Source organism: Ursus maritimus, unplaced genomic scaffold (assembly GCF_017311325.1).
Source record: "Ursus maritimus isolate PB19 unplaced genomic scaffold, ASM1731132v1 scaffold_2, whole genome shotgun sequence".
Lineage (NCBI taxonomy): Eukaryota > Metazoa > Chordata > Mammalia > Carnivora > Ursidae > Ursus > Ursus maritimus.
Window position 1 is genome coordinate 97,689,651 of NW_024424452.1, and position 22,623 is coordinate 97,712,273.

Sequence of the window (22,623 nt, forward strand, 5' to 3'; positions counted from 1 at the left end):
AATTGCGTTCATTTAAAAATAAAATTGCAAGTGCACAGGAAAAGAAAAAACGAGATGGTAATTTAAAAATGCAAAGAAACTTGAAGACAAAAAAAGATTATTCTATTGTTTTTAACTATTAATGGATTACAAATTTTACTGTAATGCAATACAGTCATAGTTCTGAAGATATTCTCTAGTTGTAAATCCAAGTTTGAAAGATACTACCCAAGGAAATATGAAGACAGTGAAGGTTTTAGTCTACGGAGCATCATGGTTATCAGAAAGTTCAAATGCTGACAAAGTTATTTTTTTTTAAATTTTTTATTCAAGTTCCAGTTAGTTAACATACAGTGTAATATTAGTTTCAGGTGTACAATACATTGACTCAACACTTCCATACATCACCCGGTGCTCATCACAAGTGCACTCCTTAAAACCCGCTCTAATAAAACTAGTAATCACATATTTGGTTCCAAATATGGTAATTTAATCAATAAAATGATATAAGGTAAAAAAAGAGAACACAATCTCAAGTAACGTTTTATATCAACTGACTTAGATTTTACATCTACCTTCTTGGTTTAAACTTAGCTTAACAAACGAAGTCCTGATCCCTAAAACAGGGAGTACAAGTAATCCCTAAAACAGATTATGGTCTCTTCCTTTTTTTTAAATTGCAATTTAGTTGACATATAACATTATATTAGTTTCACATATAGAGCATAATGTGATCCCTAAAACAGATTATGGTCTCTTCCTTTTTTTTAAATTGCAATTTAGTTGACATATAACATTATATTAGTTTCACATATAGAGCATAATGATTCAATATTTGTATATATTGCAAAATGATCACCACATAAGTCTAGTTAACATCTGTCACCATATATGTTCTCTACTTGCATGTAGCTGTGTTCTTTTTAAAAATTCATTACCTTGCTGTTATAAAATAGAAGCAGAATGATCCCGGCCCAAGAACTGATTCCCAACTATTCTCTTTGCATTCCTAACCAACATCAGGCAAAATGTGTCCAGCTGATAATACTTCTGTAATTAAAATTTTTCTCCAATTCAAAGAAAAAAAATCAAGAAATAACCCCCATTGTGAAAAACATCTCTTACTACTCAGAACTGTACTTCACTTTTCTGGAAGAAAATACATGGGCAAAAATAAGATTTTTCTAATCTTATGAAATGATTACAGCAAAATGTGTCTACTTAACCTATGTAAATAAAATTTGCACTCTTAAAAAGCCATGAGTTTCAGGTGGTATTTGTCCTAAACAATTTTTAAATTTTATTTCCTTTGTAAAATGACAAAAAATTCAAGCTATTCTATCAATTTATTTCCAAGGAGAGTTTATTAACAAAAAAATACACAGTATATCTTTATCCAGATTGTTCATATACTTTTACTTCTCTACTAAAGGTTCTCATCAGTTTATATACTTATTAATTTCTCTTTTAAAAATGGTTGGGCAGAAATCACATATTTGAGACTTGGTTGTTATTTATAGTATTCTGGAAAGTGCTTTATTTTCATTCTTTTCCCAAAATAAATGGAAGAAAGTAGAAAGAGAAACACTGAATTCTACATAATAACTTTTTAGCATTCTAGAACACTTATCAATCCAGAAAATAATTTTTAAGCCTCTAAACTACAAAGAAAATTAGTGTCATAAAACTTCAGAGCAGTTGCAGAAAGGTCAGTGTCTTAAGAGTTGTGAGGACTAAAAATAGCTCATATTCAGCTCTTCACAGGTCACAAAATGCTTTTACCTACATTCCCTTATTTGGGTCGTATTTTTGTACTCTAAAATAGGCAAAGCAGGTAGTGTCTTAGGCAGTACAGTTCCATGAGAGGACATGGGCTTTGGAGTCCATGATCTGAGAGTTCAAGTCCACTGTATCCTTGTAAACTATGGGATTTGGGACTAGGTCTTTAACCTGGCTGCTACAATGTTACTTAGTACAGTACCTAGCACATCACAGACACACCAAAAATATAAGTTATTATTGTCAGTAACTTGCCAAATGGGGAAAGTGAAGGTTCTGAGGTGGCACGCCAATTGCCCAAGGTCACAAAGATAGCAAGTAAGAAAGAATAAGAATCTAGGTATTTGAATCCTTGGTTCAGTAGTCCTTCAACTTTGAAAATTCTACCTCTTAAGACTGCTAACTAAAATACGATAAAAGAGATTTCCCCTGTATCACTTCACACTAATTACATTAGAAATGAAAAGGGGCTGCTCAAAGTACATGCCTTGAGAAGAAACAGTTGACAAAATCACCCAATCATAATCCAGAATCATATGCACAGGGGAAAACAGGAGGTCCCTACATAAACTGCTTGAGATGACAGAGAAACATGTGGTACAATGTAGGTAGATTACTGTTAAAAAATTTTTTAAAAGATATTTGTTTCTCTAAATGTAGTGCTTTTCAGATTGAAAGCTTCTATTTCCACAAAATGTATGAGGCAAGCACATTGTTTTTAAAAATATTTTTTAAAGGCTGTTTTTCTTCTTAAAAATGAATCTGAATGCCAAAAAAATCTCTAAGTCCTTCCACTAAAGTCACCGGATTATGGAAATAAGCATTATTGAGAAAATTCCTAACATTGTTCTCATTAAATATATGAGTGATTTTCTCACACTCAAGGACAAAGTATCTTGGTTTCCCACTTGTGCAAAGACTTCTTCCTCAAATATATTTGTTTAAATTCCAGTAATTTGTAGTTACTTCTCAAAAAACATATAAATTTACCTAGATTGGTCAGTGAAGCCAGAAAAATGCCACTAAAACGGATGACTACCTACCACAACTCTTCCAATTCCCTTGGTGACTCAGTCAGTACAAAAAAGAAAGAATTAAATAAATAAAAGACTGATCGGATTATATCCAGAAACTAATGAAGAAACAAATGCTAATGAAGAATAACTATATGCTTCTATATAAAATCGAGCTGAAAATGTTTCTCCTTTTTAAAGTTTAGATAACTGGAAGTGGATTTAAAAAACTAGTCTTATTTTACATGAAAAAAAATATGCAGAAAAAAAAACCAAACCCCACTCCATGTTCTTAAGTACTCAATATTCCTTAGCTGTTTTTTCATAGACCAATATTTGTGGTTTATCTAACTGCATCCTTTGTTCTACTTGTGTCCACTTTTAAATTACCTTTTAGCCTCTATGGATATTCTTCCCCTTACATACTTCCTGATATTACTTTCCTCTTAGGGTTGAATATTCTACAAAGATCTCATGAAAAAAATCAGGCTTAACAGGGATTTCTTTAACAGTCCTGACCACAGGGATTCACAGGATAGGAAACAGTTTCTGGAAATCTGCATGGATTCTAGATTCAATGTGAATCTAGATTTTCTATGTATGACTGTCCTGCACTGTATATTCTTATCAGAGCCACAATAATTACAAAGTTCATGCTCATATTCATTTTATCATCACCATGCATACTGGCAACAAATAGAGTATATAAACTGCCACTGCAATGACACAGAAAAGGGAGAAATTAGATACTTCTCTAAAATTTCCTAATTATATTTGCTTAAAGGAATATAATTTTTTCCTCAGCTTTAGTGAATGTTGATTTTTTTCTTATAGTGATCTTTCTTAGGGTTTTATGTGTAAAAAATCTTCAAGATTTAATCACAAGACAGGAATTTTACTTTTATCCACTCGGAGTAGAGAAGGCTTGGGTGGTGTTCTTGTTTACTGAATGTCTTCTAATTAAGAAGATTTCTTATCATAAGAAAGCAATATATTACAGTTATTAAAGCAAGAGCTTTGAAGCCAGGCAGATACATGTTGAATTCAGACTCCAGCACTACTAGCTGTGTGACCTTGAGCAAATTGTTGAGATAAGTGCCCTCATAAAAATGGGGATGGGTAATCAAAATACCTCATAGGTGCTGTGAGGATTAAATGAGATAAAATTTGCAGAGCTCTTAAAAGAGATTCTGCCACATATTAATATTCAGTAAGAAGGAACAATTATAATTATTCTTTTTATAACTATGAGAGAAATGAGTTACAATAACTTAATTCTTTGAAAAATAGTTTCATATCATGATATAGACATCTTCTTTCTTACAAATGTAGTCTAAATGACAAATGTATAATGTTCTTTTATATATATATCCCCATTTATAAGAACATTACTAGTTTTTATTATTCATATTTTTATTTCAAATCTGAATAAATTGTGCTTTATTTTCTTCTAAGAATGATTTCTATGTATCTCTAAAATAATAACCTAAAATACAATGATTAAAAAATAACACCTGATAGCCAGGCATAATTTTTAATATATTTTCTTGCTGTACATACTGAAATTAATACTTGTTGAACTATACTTCCCTTTTGAATCAGTATTGCCCCCACCACCACCAAATTAAGATAAGCGTTCAAAATTTTTTTCATTTTAAGAAAGAACAACAAAGTGGTTGGCCTCAAGTTGTACTGCAAATGCAGCAGTCTCTAAGTTAGATGCCAACTCGTGATCAATATTCCATTCTTTTTAAACTGTAAGACCTTTAATGAAAAATTTTAGCAACCCCTCTCCCATCAGAAAAGCCACCCACCTATCCTCTATTCTAGAACAGAGGTATCTGGACCAATGGTTAAGATTACAGAATTTAACTCTACAAGACAATCATAGTTCTACCCCATTACTGTCACAAGATGTCATCTTCAATTCTATATAAGATTCTAGCCCCACGGGTCATAAAAATAATGAGACAGCAGTTATATAAATACTGAATAGATGCCTCAAGCAATTTGTCCATGAGCTGACAATATTTTGCTTGTCTGAGTTGAAAAGTAAAAAAGCCTTATTTTAACACAAAAGTTCCATTGAAGCTAAATTTTTACCCACGAGCTGAGGAAAGCAAGGAGCTGAATGATTGCACACTTGGCTTACTTGCTGAGTCAAGTAAACTAAGTTTTTCCCAAAGCTAAATGCTTTTAATGAAATGCTACACTTATGCCAGATGAAGACCCATAAATGCTCAGTTCATTTGTACCTATTTTAATGAACAAATCATCTCAATGGTTTTTTTTTTATTTCTGTGGTGCAAAAATACATCTTATTTAAAAATTAAATTAAGTTTGGGGAAATTTGTAGATATGTACTTATTACTATTTGTCTTTTTATGTTTTAATTCTCAATTGTAGCAACTATTTATTCACACACACACTAAAGACATCTTTTCCCCAAATTAAACCTACAGATAAAGAGAAAAAATTACCATTATACATGGTGAAAATGAACACAACAGAAATTTTTGTGTGTTGAGTTCACCCTGTATCTGGGACAGTGCCTAGTACGTAAACACTTAGCACAATACCAGATGAATGAATGAATGTGACATTTCAAGGACTGAAGCAAAATTCTCTGCCAGAGTCAGGACCATATACCGGAGTAATCATGTACAAAGTACCAGTTCATAAGTCATTAACTGCCTAGATAATTGTAACGTTGTTTGAATATTTACATATCAAACACTGCAATTGTTTAATTATATTAAAGTGCATTATATTAAATAAAAATGAGATACCACCTAGCTTATGTTTCACACATACAAAATAATACGACGCCTTCCATTTTTTTAGTGAGCACTTTTTACAGTGACAAGTGTAAGCACATGGGATGGTAAACTGAAAAGTCTTTTCCTCATGCTGCAGTGTTCTGCAAAGCAAAAAAAAGGTAAAGACTTGTATAGCAATACACTTACTTAAAATGTAAAAGTACTTGTGGTATTCAAATCTTTTTTTAGAATATATTATAATCTAATATTTCAACTATAATCCTAGTTCTTTAATTCTTACTTAGCAGTAGCCATCATGGTGGGTTTTTTTTTCCCCCGGAGAATACTAGTCAGGATGAAAGACAGGAAGATACAAGCTAACTGCATTTCTGTGACATTTATTTCTACTAATATTAAGAGATTACCTACGCAAACAACTACCAACTCATCAGTCCATCTTAAAACCTTGAATAATAAAATAAGTTAATACCATAGCTCTTATAAGATGAAAAACATACCTAAGACATTATATGTTTAAGAGAAAATAGTTGTTTATGAAGTAGATTATATCAGATACAAGTATAAAAATTAAGACAATTGTTACTCACAAAATGGGTAATCATATTGGAACTAGTCTTTACCTCCACAAAAGCCACCCGAAGTGATTTCCTCTTCAAATACATCAGAGAAACCCCTTCCTGCATTTAGCTTTGCCAGGCGACCATCAATAAACTGAAATTAAAAAGTTAATCCAAAAGTTAATTTTCATTTTCTTCATAAAATTGATTTTACTTGTAGCAAAATATTAATAGCTGATACTCATATAAATATAAATTACACATATATGTATATACAGACATATACAGATACATAACAAGAAAACTCAATTAAAATAGCAGGTGTTCAGTAAAATAACAGCTCTTTAGTTAAAGCAGAAATGTATGGCACAGACTCTAACTTCATTAACAAGAAAAAGAATGTATGATTTACTGGCAACTTGGTTACTTTCTATTTTGTCTATCTGTGGCATCTGAAATTTGTATCTTTTGGATTATAAAAAATATTATAAATGTTTTGAGATTTCTCCACTCATAATGAAGGTGAAGTCTCTTTAAGCTCCCTTGCTGAAGAGACAAAGGGTAACATAAGAAAGACTTAAATGATGTTTGAGAGGTAGACTTGAAGATCTGGAGATTAATACGAAATGTTCATTCTCATGATGGAATTACTCCTGGCCATAATTTTTTTACCCTGGAATATTTAAATTTAGCCAAATTAAAATAAAGTAGCTTGACTTTTAAACAATTCTCACTCTGTCCTAGTTTTAAAAAAAAGTTTTCTATTTAAGTGAACAAAACTAATTGAGAGAAGTTCTATAGGGTAATACAGTATTCCTCAGACAGCAATTTAACAATTATTTAATGGCAGTAAGTTACATCAGTTATAAGACTTTGAGACAGAAATCTCTTACAGACCAAAAGTAAAAAAGAGACAGATGAAACCAACAGAGTCCTGTTCAAAACGTGGTTTAACTACCTTTATATTATCACAGAATAATTTTGACCCAAAATGTGGTTAGACGAATTAAACAGACATAGCTTAAAAGGATGTATAGTCATGACTTTTTTAAGAGTGTGAGTTGCTTTCATTAAAAGTAAAACTTTTTGAGGGTACGGACCATAGTTTACCCATTTTTATATCCCCATTATGCCTGGAATAAACAAGTTTCCAATAATATAAGCAAATATGAACAGGAGTTTGGAGAAAAAAAAGGCTCGTATCACATCTCTGCTACTTATTAGCTTTATGATCTTGGGCAACTTGCTGAGTCTGTTTCCCTTTCTATAAAATGGGAAAAATAATAAGCACCTTACAGTGTTTTGTGAGGGTTAACTGAAACAATAAGAAGTACTAGATTGCTGGCAGAGAATAAATGTTAAATACTAAAGTCCACCTTTTCCCCCCACCACCACCTTTTCGATCTCTTGTCAATTTATGAATTTCCTGAGTGTAGGATCACTGTCTTTCTCATGTATGTATCTTTAATACCTGGCAAATGCCTAACATATAGTTTGAAATGAATGTTTGCTGAAAGACTGAAGTATACTGAAACAATGTGAAAGATGTGTACGTGGAATTATTCATGTCATTGTATCTTGAGATAAAAGGTAATAACATAATGTTGGCATCTTTACTACATATGATAAATGGTTAATTTGGAAATAAAGTGGTTTAAAATACTTGCAAAATTTAACTTTCATATATTTTCAACATAACATTATAAATCAAACTAAAGTGATCTAATTTGATGGACTAAGTATTTTGAAAAAATAAGGTGAAGTAAAATGATAAATTTAAAGTAATACATTACTGACAAACGAAGCAAACTAAGACATCCTTTTAAAGGACTTAATTTGTTTTAAAAGATTAAGACTACAAGACTTTTTAAAAGGTTTTCATTTTTATGTTTACTAGAAATAATCCATCCATTTTAGTTTGAGTGGAATAGTTCAACGTCTAAAAAGAGATAAATCCCAAAACTATTTACTGATTATGCACTTTTGAGCATGAATAACTACTTTGTGTTACTGAACTAGTGAATCGAGCCAATAAAAATTAATCACTTGGTAAAATGCCACGTGTTATCAACTGACTTTGCAAACAATCCTGTCAGTGACAATCAGACATTTATCTACATGCATACTTAATGAAAATGTTTGTTCTTAAAATAAAAGATGGATTTTGTGCACATACACACACATATTATATATACATACACACAAATACAGATACCCAGGGATAAGCTGAGAAGTGGCATTAAGGGAGAAAAATATGCTTAAGGTAACAGTTCTTTAAATTCCTTTTTCTACTTTTGATTCAGTAACCAGTAACCCCTCTTTTCTTTTTTCCCAAGTGGAGCTGGGTCATGGTCACTCCATTCTAGTAACTCTGGAGGATTTCACAGTAAGTAAAAAAGTAAAAAAGATAAGAGCATCTTAGCTATTTTGCATAGAAATAATTTTGAACTAAAAAAATATTATCTGTTGGAAAAGCTACGACTTTATAATGGGCTGAAACCTGTCACTTGATTAAGAGTCACCCACATAATTTAGTAAACACGCATCTTTAAGTAATTGAAAGACATAAGTTTTGGAAGACTTAATTTGGAATTGCAAGTAATGACAAGTAACACTGTTAATAACAATGAAAGTGCTACAGATATAACATTAGGTTGCAAGTAGATTTTTAAAGGAATTTAAGAGTTTGTATTAAGATGATACTTTTTACATAAATCTTAATATTTTGCTTTTCATCCCAAAAGTGAAAATTAAAACCTAGAACTAAACATATTAAATAATCACACCAAAACATAAGTAACATAATTGGAAATTTCAAAAAAATTCAGACATAATTTCATAGCATGAATTTCATAATTTTATTGTAAATTATAAATAAAATTCATTCAAATAAGGATATATGTAATTATCAAGATCATTAATATTATTCTCTCCAAATCATCAATAATTGCAAGAATTGAATTTTGTTAAACCTTATGACACAATCTTAAAGTAGTGTTAACAGGTTACAAGAGAAATGCTTTTAAGCAGTAAAGCTACTTCCTGCTACTCTTTTTTATTGTTATTGCTAAGGTTTTTTCAAAGCATTTTATCTTCAAATAACCATCTTAATAGGAAATTGAGTCCATTTAAAGAATAAAAATAAACATTCACCACATCAATTTTCAAATACAATATAAATGTTTTAAAAATACAATAAAATATAAAGAATAGACATAGTGATAAGCTTCTTTACAAATAAATATAAAGAATATGTTCTGATCAGATTTCACAGAGTAAACTTAAATGCATGGCCCAGTAGACTATGTATCTTTCCTCTAAGAGATAAGTTGTATGTTTCTCACAGTTCTTTAATTCCTCACTAGTCAGTGTACTTCCGGCATTTAATCTAAAAATCCAAAACAAGTTTTGCTATTAATCAGTCTTCTAAATGTCTTTAGTGGTGTAGACATATGTTATATAAATATTTAATTGCAATCAATCCCTCAAAACTCTGAGGATGACAATAATTAAATTATAAGAGTCATATGATTTTTAAAGATTTTGACTTTTTAAAAGACTTCATGAAAAACACTATTCTTGGGGAGATAGGGTCAGTGGTGCAATTCTTTATCAAGCTGGGGAAGTGCGAAGATGGAGTGCTGTTTTTTTGTGCTAACATGACAGTCTTGTTACTGAAGGAAAGCAGCAGAGGCACTGAAGCAACACAGTAAACAAATCGAGACTCCCCTATTCCTTTTTCAGCCTGGAGGAAAAATTAACATATCTCAAAATTTATCTCTGATTAGAAATTCTTCTTGGCACAAATATAATCTAATAAAGGCTTGAGAGCTAGAGAAAAAACACATTTTTAATGAGTCAGAAATCTTTAGCAATTTAAAGAAAAACTGTAAATACAGTAAAAAATTACCTTTAAAATATATTAATTTATAACAGGTCCTTAAAATTTCCTTTCTATATAATGCTTTGGGCTAAAAAAAAAAAAAAAGTAGTCTAATTTAAATATTCCTTCTTATAAATGTTCAGTAAACCTTGACAGGTTAGTGAAAACTACACTAAAGTGTTACAATAAATTAAGTCAACAGATACTTATAGACACCTGCTAAATGCAAGGCATTCAGTTAGTTGCTATATATAAACACAGATTGCTATAACAAATGGGAATGAGGTAGTTCAGTTTAGAGCTAAATCAATAGAATTAAGTACATGAAGGAATAGAAATAAACTGTTATTGTTATTCCATTTCAAATATTAGGTAAATAAAACTGTAAGGATTCTAAATTACACTACCACAGTATAATGACCAGGAAAACACTTTGAAGAGTATAAAAAGCCCATTCAGTGTGATTTATTATTAGAACTAATAACTTAAAACAACATTAATGGAACAAGAGTATCCTCCAGGATATATCAACAGAAGATAGTATTTAAATAATTTGCAACAAAATCAAGTCTGTTAAACTTTATGACCATCAGACCAAAGAATTAATTCATTCAATCATTTGGTAAATATCTAATTGAATGTTTACCATATGCCAGGTAGTTTTCTAGATGCCTGAAATACGGAAATGAATAGAACAAAAATTCAAGCCTTTGTGGGCTCTTTCTCTTTTTTCTTGATGAGTCTAACTAAAGGTTTATTGATTTATCTTTTCAGAGAACTACGTCTTAGTTTCATTGATCTTTCCTATTGTTTTTCAAGTCTCTATTTTCATTTATTTCCTCTCTGATCTTTATTATTTCCTTCCTTCTACTAACTTTGTTCTTTTTCTAGTTCCTTTAAATTTAGACTGTTTATTTGAGACTTTTACTGTTTCTTGAGATAGACCTGTATGTCTCCTCAGACAAGGGCAATAACAGCAAAAATAAACAAATGAGACTCTATCAAACTACGAAGCTTTGGCACAGTGAAGGAAACTATCAGCAAAATGAAAAGGCAACCTACTGAATGGGAGAAGATAACTTGCAAATGGTGTAAGAGATGAACGGTTGATATCCAAATTACATAAAGTCCTCATATAACTCAATAACAAAGAAGCAAATAACCCAATTTAAAAACAGGCAGAGGACCTGAATAGACATTTTTCCAAAGAAGACATACAGATGGACAACAGACATATGAAAAGATGTTCAACATTACAAATCATCAGGGAAATGCAAATCAAAACAACGAGATAACACCTCAAAACTGTCAAAACAGTTATTTTCAAAAAAAAAAAAAAAAGAAATAACAAGTATTGGTGAAGATGTGGATAAAAGGAAATCCTCATGTACTGTTGGTGGGAATGTAATTTGGTGCAGCCACTAACAGTATGGAGGTTGCTCCAAAAAATTAACAATAAAACTACCATACTACCCAGCAATTTTACTTTTGGGTCTTTATCCAAAGAAAATGAAAACACTAATTCAGAAAGATATATGTATCCCTACATTCACTGCGGCATTACTTAAAATAGCCAAGATAGGAGAGCAACCTAAGTGTCCACTGATAGATGAATGGATAAAGAGGATGTGGTGTGTGTGTGTGTGTGTGTGTGTGTGTGTGTGTGTGTAATATATATATATATATTGTGTTTATGACTCAGTCATAAAAAATATATGAAATCTGGCCATTTGCCACAATATAAATAGTCATAGAGGGTATAATGCTAAGTGAAATAAGTCAGAGAAAAACAAGTGTGGTAGAATTTCACTTATACGTAGAATCTAAAAAAACAAAACAAATGAACAAACAAAACAAAACAGAAATAGACTCATAGACACAGAGAACAAACTGGTGGTTGCCAAAGGGAAAGGAGCATGGGTGAAATAGAGAGAAGGGGATTAAGTACAAACTTCTAGTTATCAAATAAATAAGTCACAAGGATGTAAAGTACAGCACAGGGAACATCGTCAATAATATTGTAACAACTTTGTATGGTGACAGATGGTGACTAGACCTATGGTGATAATCATTCATAATGTATAAAATATCAAATCTCTATCTTGTATACCTGAAACTAATAACAATACTGCATGTCAATTATAATTCAATAACAACGATGAAACAAAAACCCTTCATGATGCTTAAACATTTGGGGGAGAAGGGAAGTGAAAGCATGAAAAAAATATGTAATAAATTATGTAGTGTGTTAGAAGGTGATGAGTGTTGGAAAATAAAAGAGAATTGCATAAGGAAGACTGAGGAATTTGGGCAAGGAACTTCCAATTTTAAATAGTGTGGTCAGGGCAGATATCATGAAGAAGATGACATTTGAGTCTCAAGCCTTGAAAGCAGTGAGGAAGTAGGCCACACAGTTTATGGGAGAAAGAATTCCAGGAAAAGGGAGCCATCATCATAAATAATACTCTGATACAGAAGCAAGCATATAGTCAGCAGGCCTGTAGGAAGCTCCAGGTGCTGAGAGAAAACCCAGCCAACCATGAAGACTACTCTCACTTTAAAGTCATAATCTACCATCTCCAGTGTGCTCTGAATGATGCCAAACAATTCTTTTTTTTTTTCTAGTCCATTCACTCTCCCATTTATTTCACATCTTCTCCCTCCTTAAATATCCAACCACTTCCGCCATTTTCTCTCAGCTGATGACCTTGCTTCATAATTTCACTGAAGGGCAGGGGGAACCCAGAAGTCATTAAAGAAAAATTCTGCAAATTCTAAGCATTCCATCTTACCAAAATCTTTCTGGCTCATAATCGTCCCCATTTCAATAGAATGACAGCTACATCCTACCAGTTTCTTGGATAAGAAATCATGAAAACATCTATGATTCTTCTTTCTCTCACACTTCATACTAAATCTTTCAGAATATCCACTGACTTTACCTTCAAAATGGATCCATAATCTGACCAGCTGTTATCCTATATTCTATAAGCCAGTTCCTAAATGCTATCACTTCTCACCAAGATAGCAATAGCCTTCCAAATCTTCCTCTCTGCTTCTACCTTTGACCACCCTACAGGAAGTTGCTCAAATGCCACATATTCCGTGAAATCCACACTGACTATACTATCTTAAATTCCTTCCTAATCCCCAGGTAGCCCGCTTTCCCATTCTATTTACTTTTCTATAGTACTTATCATCTTTGAAGAGTTTATATTTTATCTATTATCTGTCCCCTTCGTACTAGAAATAAAAGTCACGAAGTCAGATATTCTTTTTTGCTTTGTTCTCCAATATATCCCAGCATCCAGAACACCTGCATCATACATAAGTAGACACTCAAATTATACTGTAGAATTGAGAAAATGAATAAAGAATACTTAGATGAATGTTTCCAAAACTTTAGTGTGTATATTGTTATGTATTTAATTAATAATGTAGATTCCTGGGTTTTAATCCAGGCATCTTGAATCAGAAATTTTGAAGGTAAAACTCAAAAATATCCATTTTTAACAGACTTTTTAGATAAATATGATGCAGACGGTTTAAAACCCCTCTCAGAGAAACACTGTTTAAAATATTAATTGAAGTGGGACACCTGGGTGGCTCAGTCAGTTAAGCATCTGCCTTCAACTCATGTCAGGACCCCAGAGTCCTGGGATTGAGCCCCAGGGGACTCCCTGCGAAGTCTGCTTCTCCATCTCCCTCTGCCTCCCCCTCACTTCTGTGCATGGGCACACACGCACGCTCTCTCTCTTTCTCTCAAATAAATCTTTAAAAACATTTAAAAAATAAAATACTAATTAAAGTAAGTGAACAAAGGATGTTGAAAGGTCTATATTCCTTGTCCTGATAAGCTATCTCTCCTTATGCATTCCTTCCTTCTGCCAGTAAGTCTCCAGATATTCCTTACGTCACATTTTATTTTTATTTTTTTTCATGTTATAAAATCAGTGCTTGATACAATTACCATCTCCTAACGATTCATATATCAAATGTTTCCTAGTACTCCAAACCTGTTGAATCTTTAATGTAGTAATGCATGTGTTGATCTTACCTATAGATTACATACCATACATAAGTAACTATCATGCTTCTTCTAAAAAGAGATTAATAGGATAGTGTAGAATTCATAGGATTTTATTATTTATGTTAAAAGCTTTCTAAAATCTCCCAAAATCTCCAGCTAACATAAAAAGAAGACATATGGCTTTTGACTCACTCCTTTTATTCAACATCTTATTAAGTCAGAGAAAGTGGATCATAGCACAAAATATAAAGAATGCTCAGGATGTCACTGAATTTTCACTCTATATCTTACACCATTATGTGACTCTAGGTTTAAGTTATAGACACCACTCAAACTAAAACACAGTAACACTTGACTCCTACAAGTTTTGGATCATCCCTAAGTGAGCTACATTATAATTGATTTTATAAGCTCTTCTATCAAAATTGTCAAGACATTTTCATACCTATTCCTTATTATGAGTCCCTCAGGAGTTTTTATTTGATTTATTTATTTGACAATATTAAGTGTCTATCATGTATTAAATATTAGGATACAAAACACTTTAAAAAATAATCCTTGTCTTTACAGAGCCTACAACTCAAGAAAGAGCCAAACAAATCAACCTGGATTACGATCCAAGTTCATAAATCAATGTTCAATAAATGTTATTTTTATCTCTTCATAATTACTGTTTTTACTATTTGTTAATAAACATTAATTATAATCCAAGTTATTTTTTGGTACACCCATCAAAAGCAAGAAATTAACATAGATACAGCACTATTAAAAATCTACAGACATATTCTCAGGTTACACCAGTTTTTCTACTAATGTCTTGTTTTATCCCAGGATCGAATCCAATCTTTTCCATTTGTGGTTCATTAGTCTTTCACCTTCCCTCTGGTGATCTAGACACTTTTGAAGAGTACTGCTCAGTCATATTGTAGAATGCCCCTGAATGTGGGCTGTTCATAGAGACATAAAACTATTTCTAGAGACCTAACAGCAAATCATTCAGAATGGCTATCACAAAGGTATCTGGAGAAGTATTAGAGAAAAATCAGAGAGACAGAAGCCAGAAGATGAAGGATTTGTGTGCCATGCCAGGAGTTTGAACTTCATTCTAAATACAATAGGAAAAATATAAGATTTGCTTTTCAGAAAGAACAACCTTAAAGTAGAATGAAAAAAAAAAAAAGTAGAATGGATGATAATAAATAACTGTATGTACAAATCAGATCCAGCCACACCCCAGCTTAAGTTTTTTAATGGTATCCTACTTCATTTAGAATAAAATGGAACTCTAATGCTTTCAAAGTCCAGTAAGATTTGTCCCCTTTCTGCTCTTCTCACCTCATCAAATACAACTTTCTTTCTTGCCCAGGGTTGATTTAGTTCTGATGCTAGGAAATGCCAAGTTCTTTCCCTCCTGTAGGGTCTTTGCAATAGCAATTCCCTCTACTTGAAGTGATGTTCCTTCCAAAACTAATTCCCTTCTTAGATTTAAGCTTAAGTATCACCTTTTCAGTAATGTCTTTTCTGAACCTCTGGTCTAAAATTAGCCAACCAATCAATATCTCATACCCTCTGAACTTAATCACTTCCTGATATTTTTCTTATCTTTGTTGCTTGTTAACCCATTCCCTTCACTAGAAATAACTCCATGAGGGGCGCCTGGGTAGCGCAGTCGTTAAAGCGTCTGCCTTCGGCTCAGGGCGTGATCCTGGCGATCCGGGATCGAGTCCCACATCAGGCTCTTCCGCTATGAGCCTGCTTCTTCCTCTCCCACTCCCCCTGCTGTGTTCCCTCTCTCGCTGGCTGTCTCTCTGTCACATGAATAAATAAAATCTTTAAAAAAAAAAAAAAAGAAAGAAAGAACTCCATGAAAACATGCTACACAGCTCTGAATCTCAAGTGCTTAAAGTAGCCTTATCTGACAAAAAACAAATACTCAGTACATAACTGTTAAAGTGAATAAGCAAACAAAAGGTTTTCAAAGTCGGATAGGCACAGAGAAAGGAGTGCAGACCTAGTGAGCGGGAGGAAAATCAGGGAGGCTTTAGAGAGGTGAAGGAAGACATTAACAAAGAGGTAAATTATAGTAAGATAGACTAAATGCTATAACACAGGTATGAACACAGCTCTAAGGGAACAGAATGGATGTAAGGGTGAAGACTGATTTGGATAGGGCTGACATTTGAACAAGCTATGGAAGAATGACAGAGAGCATATTAATACTGATTTCATGGTACAGCACATACAAAACCTTACTATGTGAAAGGTGTATTTGAAGAGATATTCAGATTTGGATACTGCATTAGTATAAGAAACGGGAAGGATTTAAACCCCAGAGAGAGACCAAGCACCTTACAATGTGTGCTACTCTGAGACAGTGGTATGTCAGGATACAAATCCAGGTCTGTTGGATTCCAGAGCCAATGCTATTAGCAATGGGGTAGGCATGCCATTAGGGTCACATGACGGTGAGACCAGGAATTCAAAGTCAAACAATGAATATAGCGTATTTAACTGAAAACTTAATTTTACTTGAAGATGAAGGGAGGAAAAAGGCAACCTAACCAGTAATTTATTTAAAATATTTTCATTTTAAAATAAACACAGCTATACTGTGGTACAGAATACATGATAATGCATGAATGGTTCTGAAAAATACAAACGGCTTCATTAAATGTTGTGCTTTTCAGTAGGGTACTACAGCCACAGTCCCATTCTTTTAAAAACATGTGTTGTCTTCTACCACAAGGGACACTTTATTGGATGGAAAAATTCTTCCTAGACACATCTGGATCAGCTTATGACAGGTTTTGGAAGAATAATAAAAGAGGCTTTTCCAATTTGAATCTGTATCTATACTTGAACTCCCTAGCTGTTATATACATTTCTTAACAGAAATCTCAGTTGCCAACTAAAGGAGGGCCTATATTCATGGAGATCCCATAAGTTTGTAGTTCTAGACTAGACTCTTGAATCAACACAATGAACTCAGTCACGGTCCTCAGCCAGGAAAAGTGTTTAATAAAATGAGCAGAAAAAACTTTACTTCCAGTGGCCTTAATAACAAATAATATACACAAGAAAATAATTTCCTTTATTGTGTTAGCATAATATGAGATAAAGGTAAGAACCCTAAAAATAATAGCTTAAATCTTCATAAAGCTGCTAGCTAAAGAAACATGGTGATGTCAGGGTTGTGGATTTAAGAAGCTGTTTCTGGGAATCCTTCCAAATCCATTATCTATAAGAGGAATTTATCCAAATGGAACCTACTATCATCTGTCTAAGCTATGTTTATTTCATAATATCATGGAATGTTAGAGCCTAAAGGTATCTCAAACTTAGTGACCTGTCAGTCTAACTCATCGTACAGATGCAGAAACTGAGGCCTCAAGAGGTTAAGAAGTCAAATGTCAATGAAAACAGCCTATCACAGGCTGATCTAGAAACAATAAACAATATGTTTTTATACAGGACTTAAATAATTCAAATAATAGTAACTTAAATAATTAGGTTTAAATAATAATAATAAAGCAAACTACCAGAACATTCCCTTCCTTAGAAGGTCCCTCCTTGAGTACCCTTCTCTCTCCACAGAAAAGACCACAATCCCTGCAGCTTATCCTTTCCTTGCCTGCCTTTATAGTTTTACCACACAAATGTTTCCCTAAATAATATGTTATTTAATTTTTCTTGCTGTTTAACATGACATAGAAGGACTCATCATAATTCTTCAGTGATTTGTTGTTCATTTAATTCATTCATATTCAGTTTTGCTGCAGCTTATTTCTCTGCTGTATAATGTTCTATTGTATGAATATAACCATTTGCTCATTGTAATACTGATGAACATCTAAGATTACTGCCAGTATTTAGCTTTTACGAGCAGTGTTAGTAAATGATTTTTGGTGGACGACTTAGAGTGCAATCCATAAGAAATTTGCATGTTTAACTTTCAGTGCTAGTGCCAAAGTGTTTTCTAAACAATTTGTGCAAATATACACTCCCCTGAACAGTTAAAACTTGGTCCCTTGGTCCATGCCTTTGCCAAATTTTGAGATTTTCAGGTTTTTAAAATTCAGCCAATCTGGTGAATATGAGGTGATACTTCATTGTGTTTTTTTAATTTTATGTTCTCTGACCACAAATGAGGTTGAGTACTTTTCATACTTTTATTAGCTATTCACGCTTCTTCATTTGCATATGCTAATCCAAGTCTTTTGCACAATTCTATTAGATGGATATGCTTCTTACAGAATGTAGGAGTTTGTTTTGTTTTTGGCTTGATTTTAATTCTAGATTCTAAATCTCTGGGTGGTTTATATGTATTACAAATATGGTGTCTTTTAGTAACCAAAAGTTCCTTTTTTTTTTTTTTTTTTTTTTTTTTGAGAGAGAGAGGGAGCACAAGTGTCAGGGGGAGAGGAAGAGGCCGAGGGAGAAGCAGGCTTCCCACTGAGCAGGGAGCCCAACTGATACAGGGCTCGATCCCAGGACCTCAGGATCATGAGCTGAACTGAAGGCAGGTGCTTAACCAACTGAGCCACCCAGGCACCTCATAATAACCAAAAGTTCTTAATTCCAATAAAGTCAAATGTATTAAGCTATTCCTTCATGTCTTAAGAAACTTGTCTCGCTCCTCAAAGTAATAAAAATAAAGTCAGTTTGGTGCCTTCATTCAAAATCTTTTTTTTTTTAAGCTAAATTATATGTGTTAGGAATTTCAATGGTAATAGATGACATTTTTTTCAGAGGGAAATTTTCAGTGTTTCAACATTAAGTATGATGTTTGTTGAAAGTATCTTTTTCTAGTTTTTACCATGAATTTTATGAAAAATTTCTGCATCTCTTGAGATGATCTAATGATTTTTCTCCTATAATCAGCTACTGTAGGGAATTACATTCCCAATATACAACTGCCCTTTAATTTCTGGAATAAATGCAACCTGCTCATAAAGTAGTATCCTTTTTAGATATTGCTAGAATTGGTTGTAAATATTTTGTTTAAATTTTTGCATCTATGATCCTTAGCAAAGCTGACCTATAATGTTCTTTTCTCATACTGTTTTAGGATCTGGAACCAAGATGATCTTAGCTGTATAAAACAAATTGAAGAGTATCTCCCTTTTTCCATCATCAAAACAGGAATTTTTTGGAATTTGAATTGGAACTATTTCATTCTTTAACGTGGGAAAAAACTTGCCTATGTTACACAGTTAGTATTACTTAAATTTAATTGACATATTTACCATTTATTTTGTTCTCTCTTCTTGCATCTCAGACCTTCCATCTTGGATCTGAGAAAACTTTCTTTCTCCCTGAAGTACTTTCTTAGAGCACTCCCTTAAGGATTTCTTTCTGCTGTTGATGTAGTAGTCATGATTCAACCAAGAAGCAGAATCAGTAGGAGATTTGATACACACACACACACACACACACACACACATGAGATTTACTACAAGGAATTGGTTTACATGATTAGGGGGCTAGCTAAGCAAGTCTGAAATTCATAGAAGTATCCAGCAGAAAAATTATGAGCAGGCCGAATCCATAGGCAGAGGCCAAAGCTGTCAACCATAGAATTTCTTCTCTCTCCCAGGGAAACCTCTGTTCTGAGTTTAAGGCCTTCCAACAGATTCAGACAGGCTTACCCAGATTATCTACAGTCAAATGATTCAAAGTTTTAATTATATATGTAAAAATACCTTCACCAAGATGAGCATTTGATTAAGTAACTGCGGATGTTAGCCTAACCAAACAGACACATCGATAAAGCCAGCACAAGGGGCAAACTCAGTTTTTTGGAGGGAAATGTTTTTATATCACTCTTATGATGAGGATGTCTTTTAGTTGCCATAAGATTCTAGATATGTTTTCTCAACACACTGAAGATATGGCAGTATCTTCTGGATTGCTGATGTGAACCCAGCTGTCAGTATATTGCTCCTTTGAAGGTAATCTATTTTGTCCCTCTTGTTGTTTTTAAAAATTTCCCTAATTAGGGGCGCCTGGGTGGCTCAGTCGTTAAGCATCTACCTTCGGCTCAGGGCGTGATCCCAGCATTCTGGCATCAAGCCCCACGTCAGACTCCTATGCTGGGAGGCTGCTTCCTCCTCTCCCACTCCCCCTGCTTGTGTTCCCTCTCTTGCTGGCTATCTCTCTCTCTGTCAAATAAATAAATAAAATCTTTAAAAAAAAAATTTCCCTTATTATTTAATGCTTTAGAGCTGAATATATGGTGTGGCTGTAGATTTCTTTTTATTTATTCAGTTTGGATATGTTGGACTTCTTAAATTCATAAAGTGGTGTACTTTATTGGTTCTGGTATTATCCTTTCAACTATTACCTCTCCTCCATTTTCTGCCCTCTCCTTTTAGAATTGATTAGAATGGCTTTAGACATTTCCACTCCATCCTTCGTGCCTATTAACCTCTCTTATATTCTCTATTTTTTCATTTTTCTGCAATATCTTCTCGATAATTTCTTTTTCAGATATATCTTCCAGTTTAGCAAATCTCTCTTCAGTTAGATCTGATCTACTGTTAAACCCATCAATTTTCCTTTCATTTCAATTACATGTTTCCTATCAGAATTCTATTTGCTACATTTTAAATTTGGTTCCAGTTCTTGAATGTTTTTATATCCTGAACATTTTTAAAGCATATCTTCTATTTCTTTGAACACCTTAAGCATAACTATTTTATGTTCTATTTTTGATAATTTCAATAATTAAAGTCTTTGCATCTTTGCAAGTCAATTTTTGTCTGCTGTTTCCGCTAATTCTCATTCATGATTTGTTTCCTTGTATGTTTAATAATTTCTAGCAGTGAAATTTTTCTTCGGAATTATAGCGGGGAGAATACTTTGGTGCCTGGATTCCTCCAGAGAAGATGTGTGTTTGCCTCTGCCTAGGGCCTGACAGTGCTAACAACTTAGGATCACTTTACACTTGGCTTGAGTTGTGTCAGACCAAATCTGAAATTATTAATTCAGACTTCAAATTCCTGTACATGCTGGTGTGTTTACTTCTCAGAAGCACTTTTTCCTCCCCTCCACTCAGTACCAGTGCTTCAGAGGTACAATCACCAGGAAATGAGTTAAGGGAAGGAGCAAACTTATTTCTTGTTTACTTTTACACTAAGTCATCCCAGATTTGTGGGAGTAAGGTCTCCTAATACACTTCTCAACTTGGGAAGTAAGCACTGGACTTTGTCTCCTTTCCCCCGCCACAAAAAGTTTTCTAAATACTGCATTTAAAGTTGTTTCAGTATATAAGTTTACTCTGAATCCTGCCTGTGGTATTATCAGAAATAACAGTAAAAGAAAAAAAAAAGAAATAACAGTTTACTTTAACTCTTAACTTAAAATTATACACTGCTCTCCTGGGTCCATGTTCTCTCAATTTTGATGCATAAGCATTGCTAAATAAAGAGAGAACCTGATGTGTTCTTGACCTATAATGGATCACAAATTTATAATAATGAATAGTAATCATTTGTACCTAATAAGTATTTTTGTATTCCTTCAGAAAGAGCAACAGTATCTTTGAGGCTTCATCTGTTGATAATTTTTTGCTAACTGATTCCTTTTTTTTTTCTTCTCCTTTCCCCCCAAGCTTTAGTATAAAGTGTAACTGGTAATCAAAAAATTACACATAACTGGGGTGCCTGGGTGGCTCAGTCGTTAAGCATCTGCCTTCAGCTCAGGGCGTGATCCCGGAGTCCTGGGATCGAGCCCCACATCAGGCTCTCTTCCCCTCCTACTCCCCCTGCTTGTGTTCCCTCTCTCGCTGGCTGTCTCTCTCTGTCAAATAAATAAATAAATAATCTTAAAAAAAAAAAAAAACCCTACACATAACTAACGTAGATAATATGGTAAGTTTGGACATATGCATACACTTCTGCTATAATCACCACAATCAAGGTAATAAACGTATCCAACCCCTTCAAAAGTTTCCTCACATCCCTTTGTGTTTTTGGTTGTGCTAAGAACACCAACATGAGATATACCCTCTTAACAAATTTTAAATACACAATAAGATAACTGTTAACTATAGACACTATGTTATATAGTGAATCTCTGAAACTTACTCATCTTTAGAAGTTTGTGAAACTGTTAACAGGAATCTTAAATTCTTTCAGGGCTATCTTCAAGTATCACTTCTTAAGGGTCATAAAATGATATCAAGTTTGAGAATATGGTTAATTGGTGCATGTAAAACTATCCAAGTTGTCTATATAGTGGGTTCTAATTTAATTGACCATTTTAATATTTTACATTTAGCTTTTCTGACAATTTTATTTTTTAAAAATCCTGCATAGATTTGTATTCTATTGAAGCAATTGCTCTAAAATGAGGCAGACACTAAAATTTATTAAGCTTCTACAAAGTGTTGTGCTCTGTGCTGAGGTATACGTGTATTAATTCACATAACTTTACCACAACCCTGTTAGGTGGTATTTCTATTTTAAAGAAAAAGAAAAGGATACTTATGAACAAACAGCTATTAAGTGATAAAGCCAAGATTTAACCCAATTCTGTTTGATTCTTAAAAAAATAAAAGCATTTTGTAAGTATATAAATTACTGTGTCTGAATTACATCTA

The 22,623-nt window shown here is 33.1% G+C and overlaps 1 protein-coding gene across 2 annotated transcripts in view; it reads right to left on the reverse strand.

The window, feature by feature from the left end:
* Positions 1 to 22,623, reverse strand: part of DENND1B (DENN domain containing 1B) — a 243,457-nt gene that overhangs the window by 38,950 nt on the left and 181,884 nt on the right. For both annotated transcript variants that reach the window (XM_040636412.1, XM_040636411.1), the window contains one exon: positions 6,172 to 6,262. In XM_040636412.1, the coding sequence (XP_040492346.1) occupies positions 6,172 to 6,262 (91 nt within the window). The remainder of the gene's footprint in view (positions 1 to 6,171; positions 6,263 to 22,623) is intronic.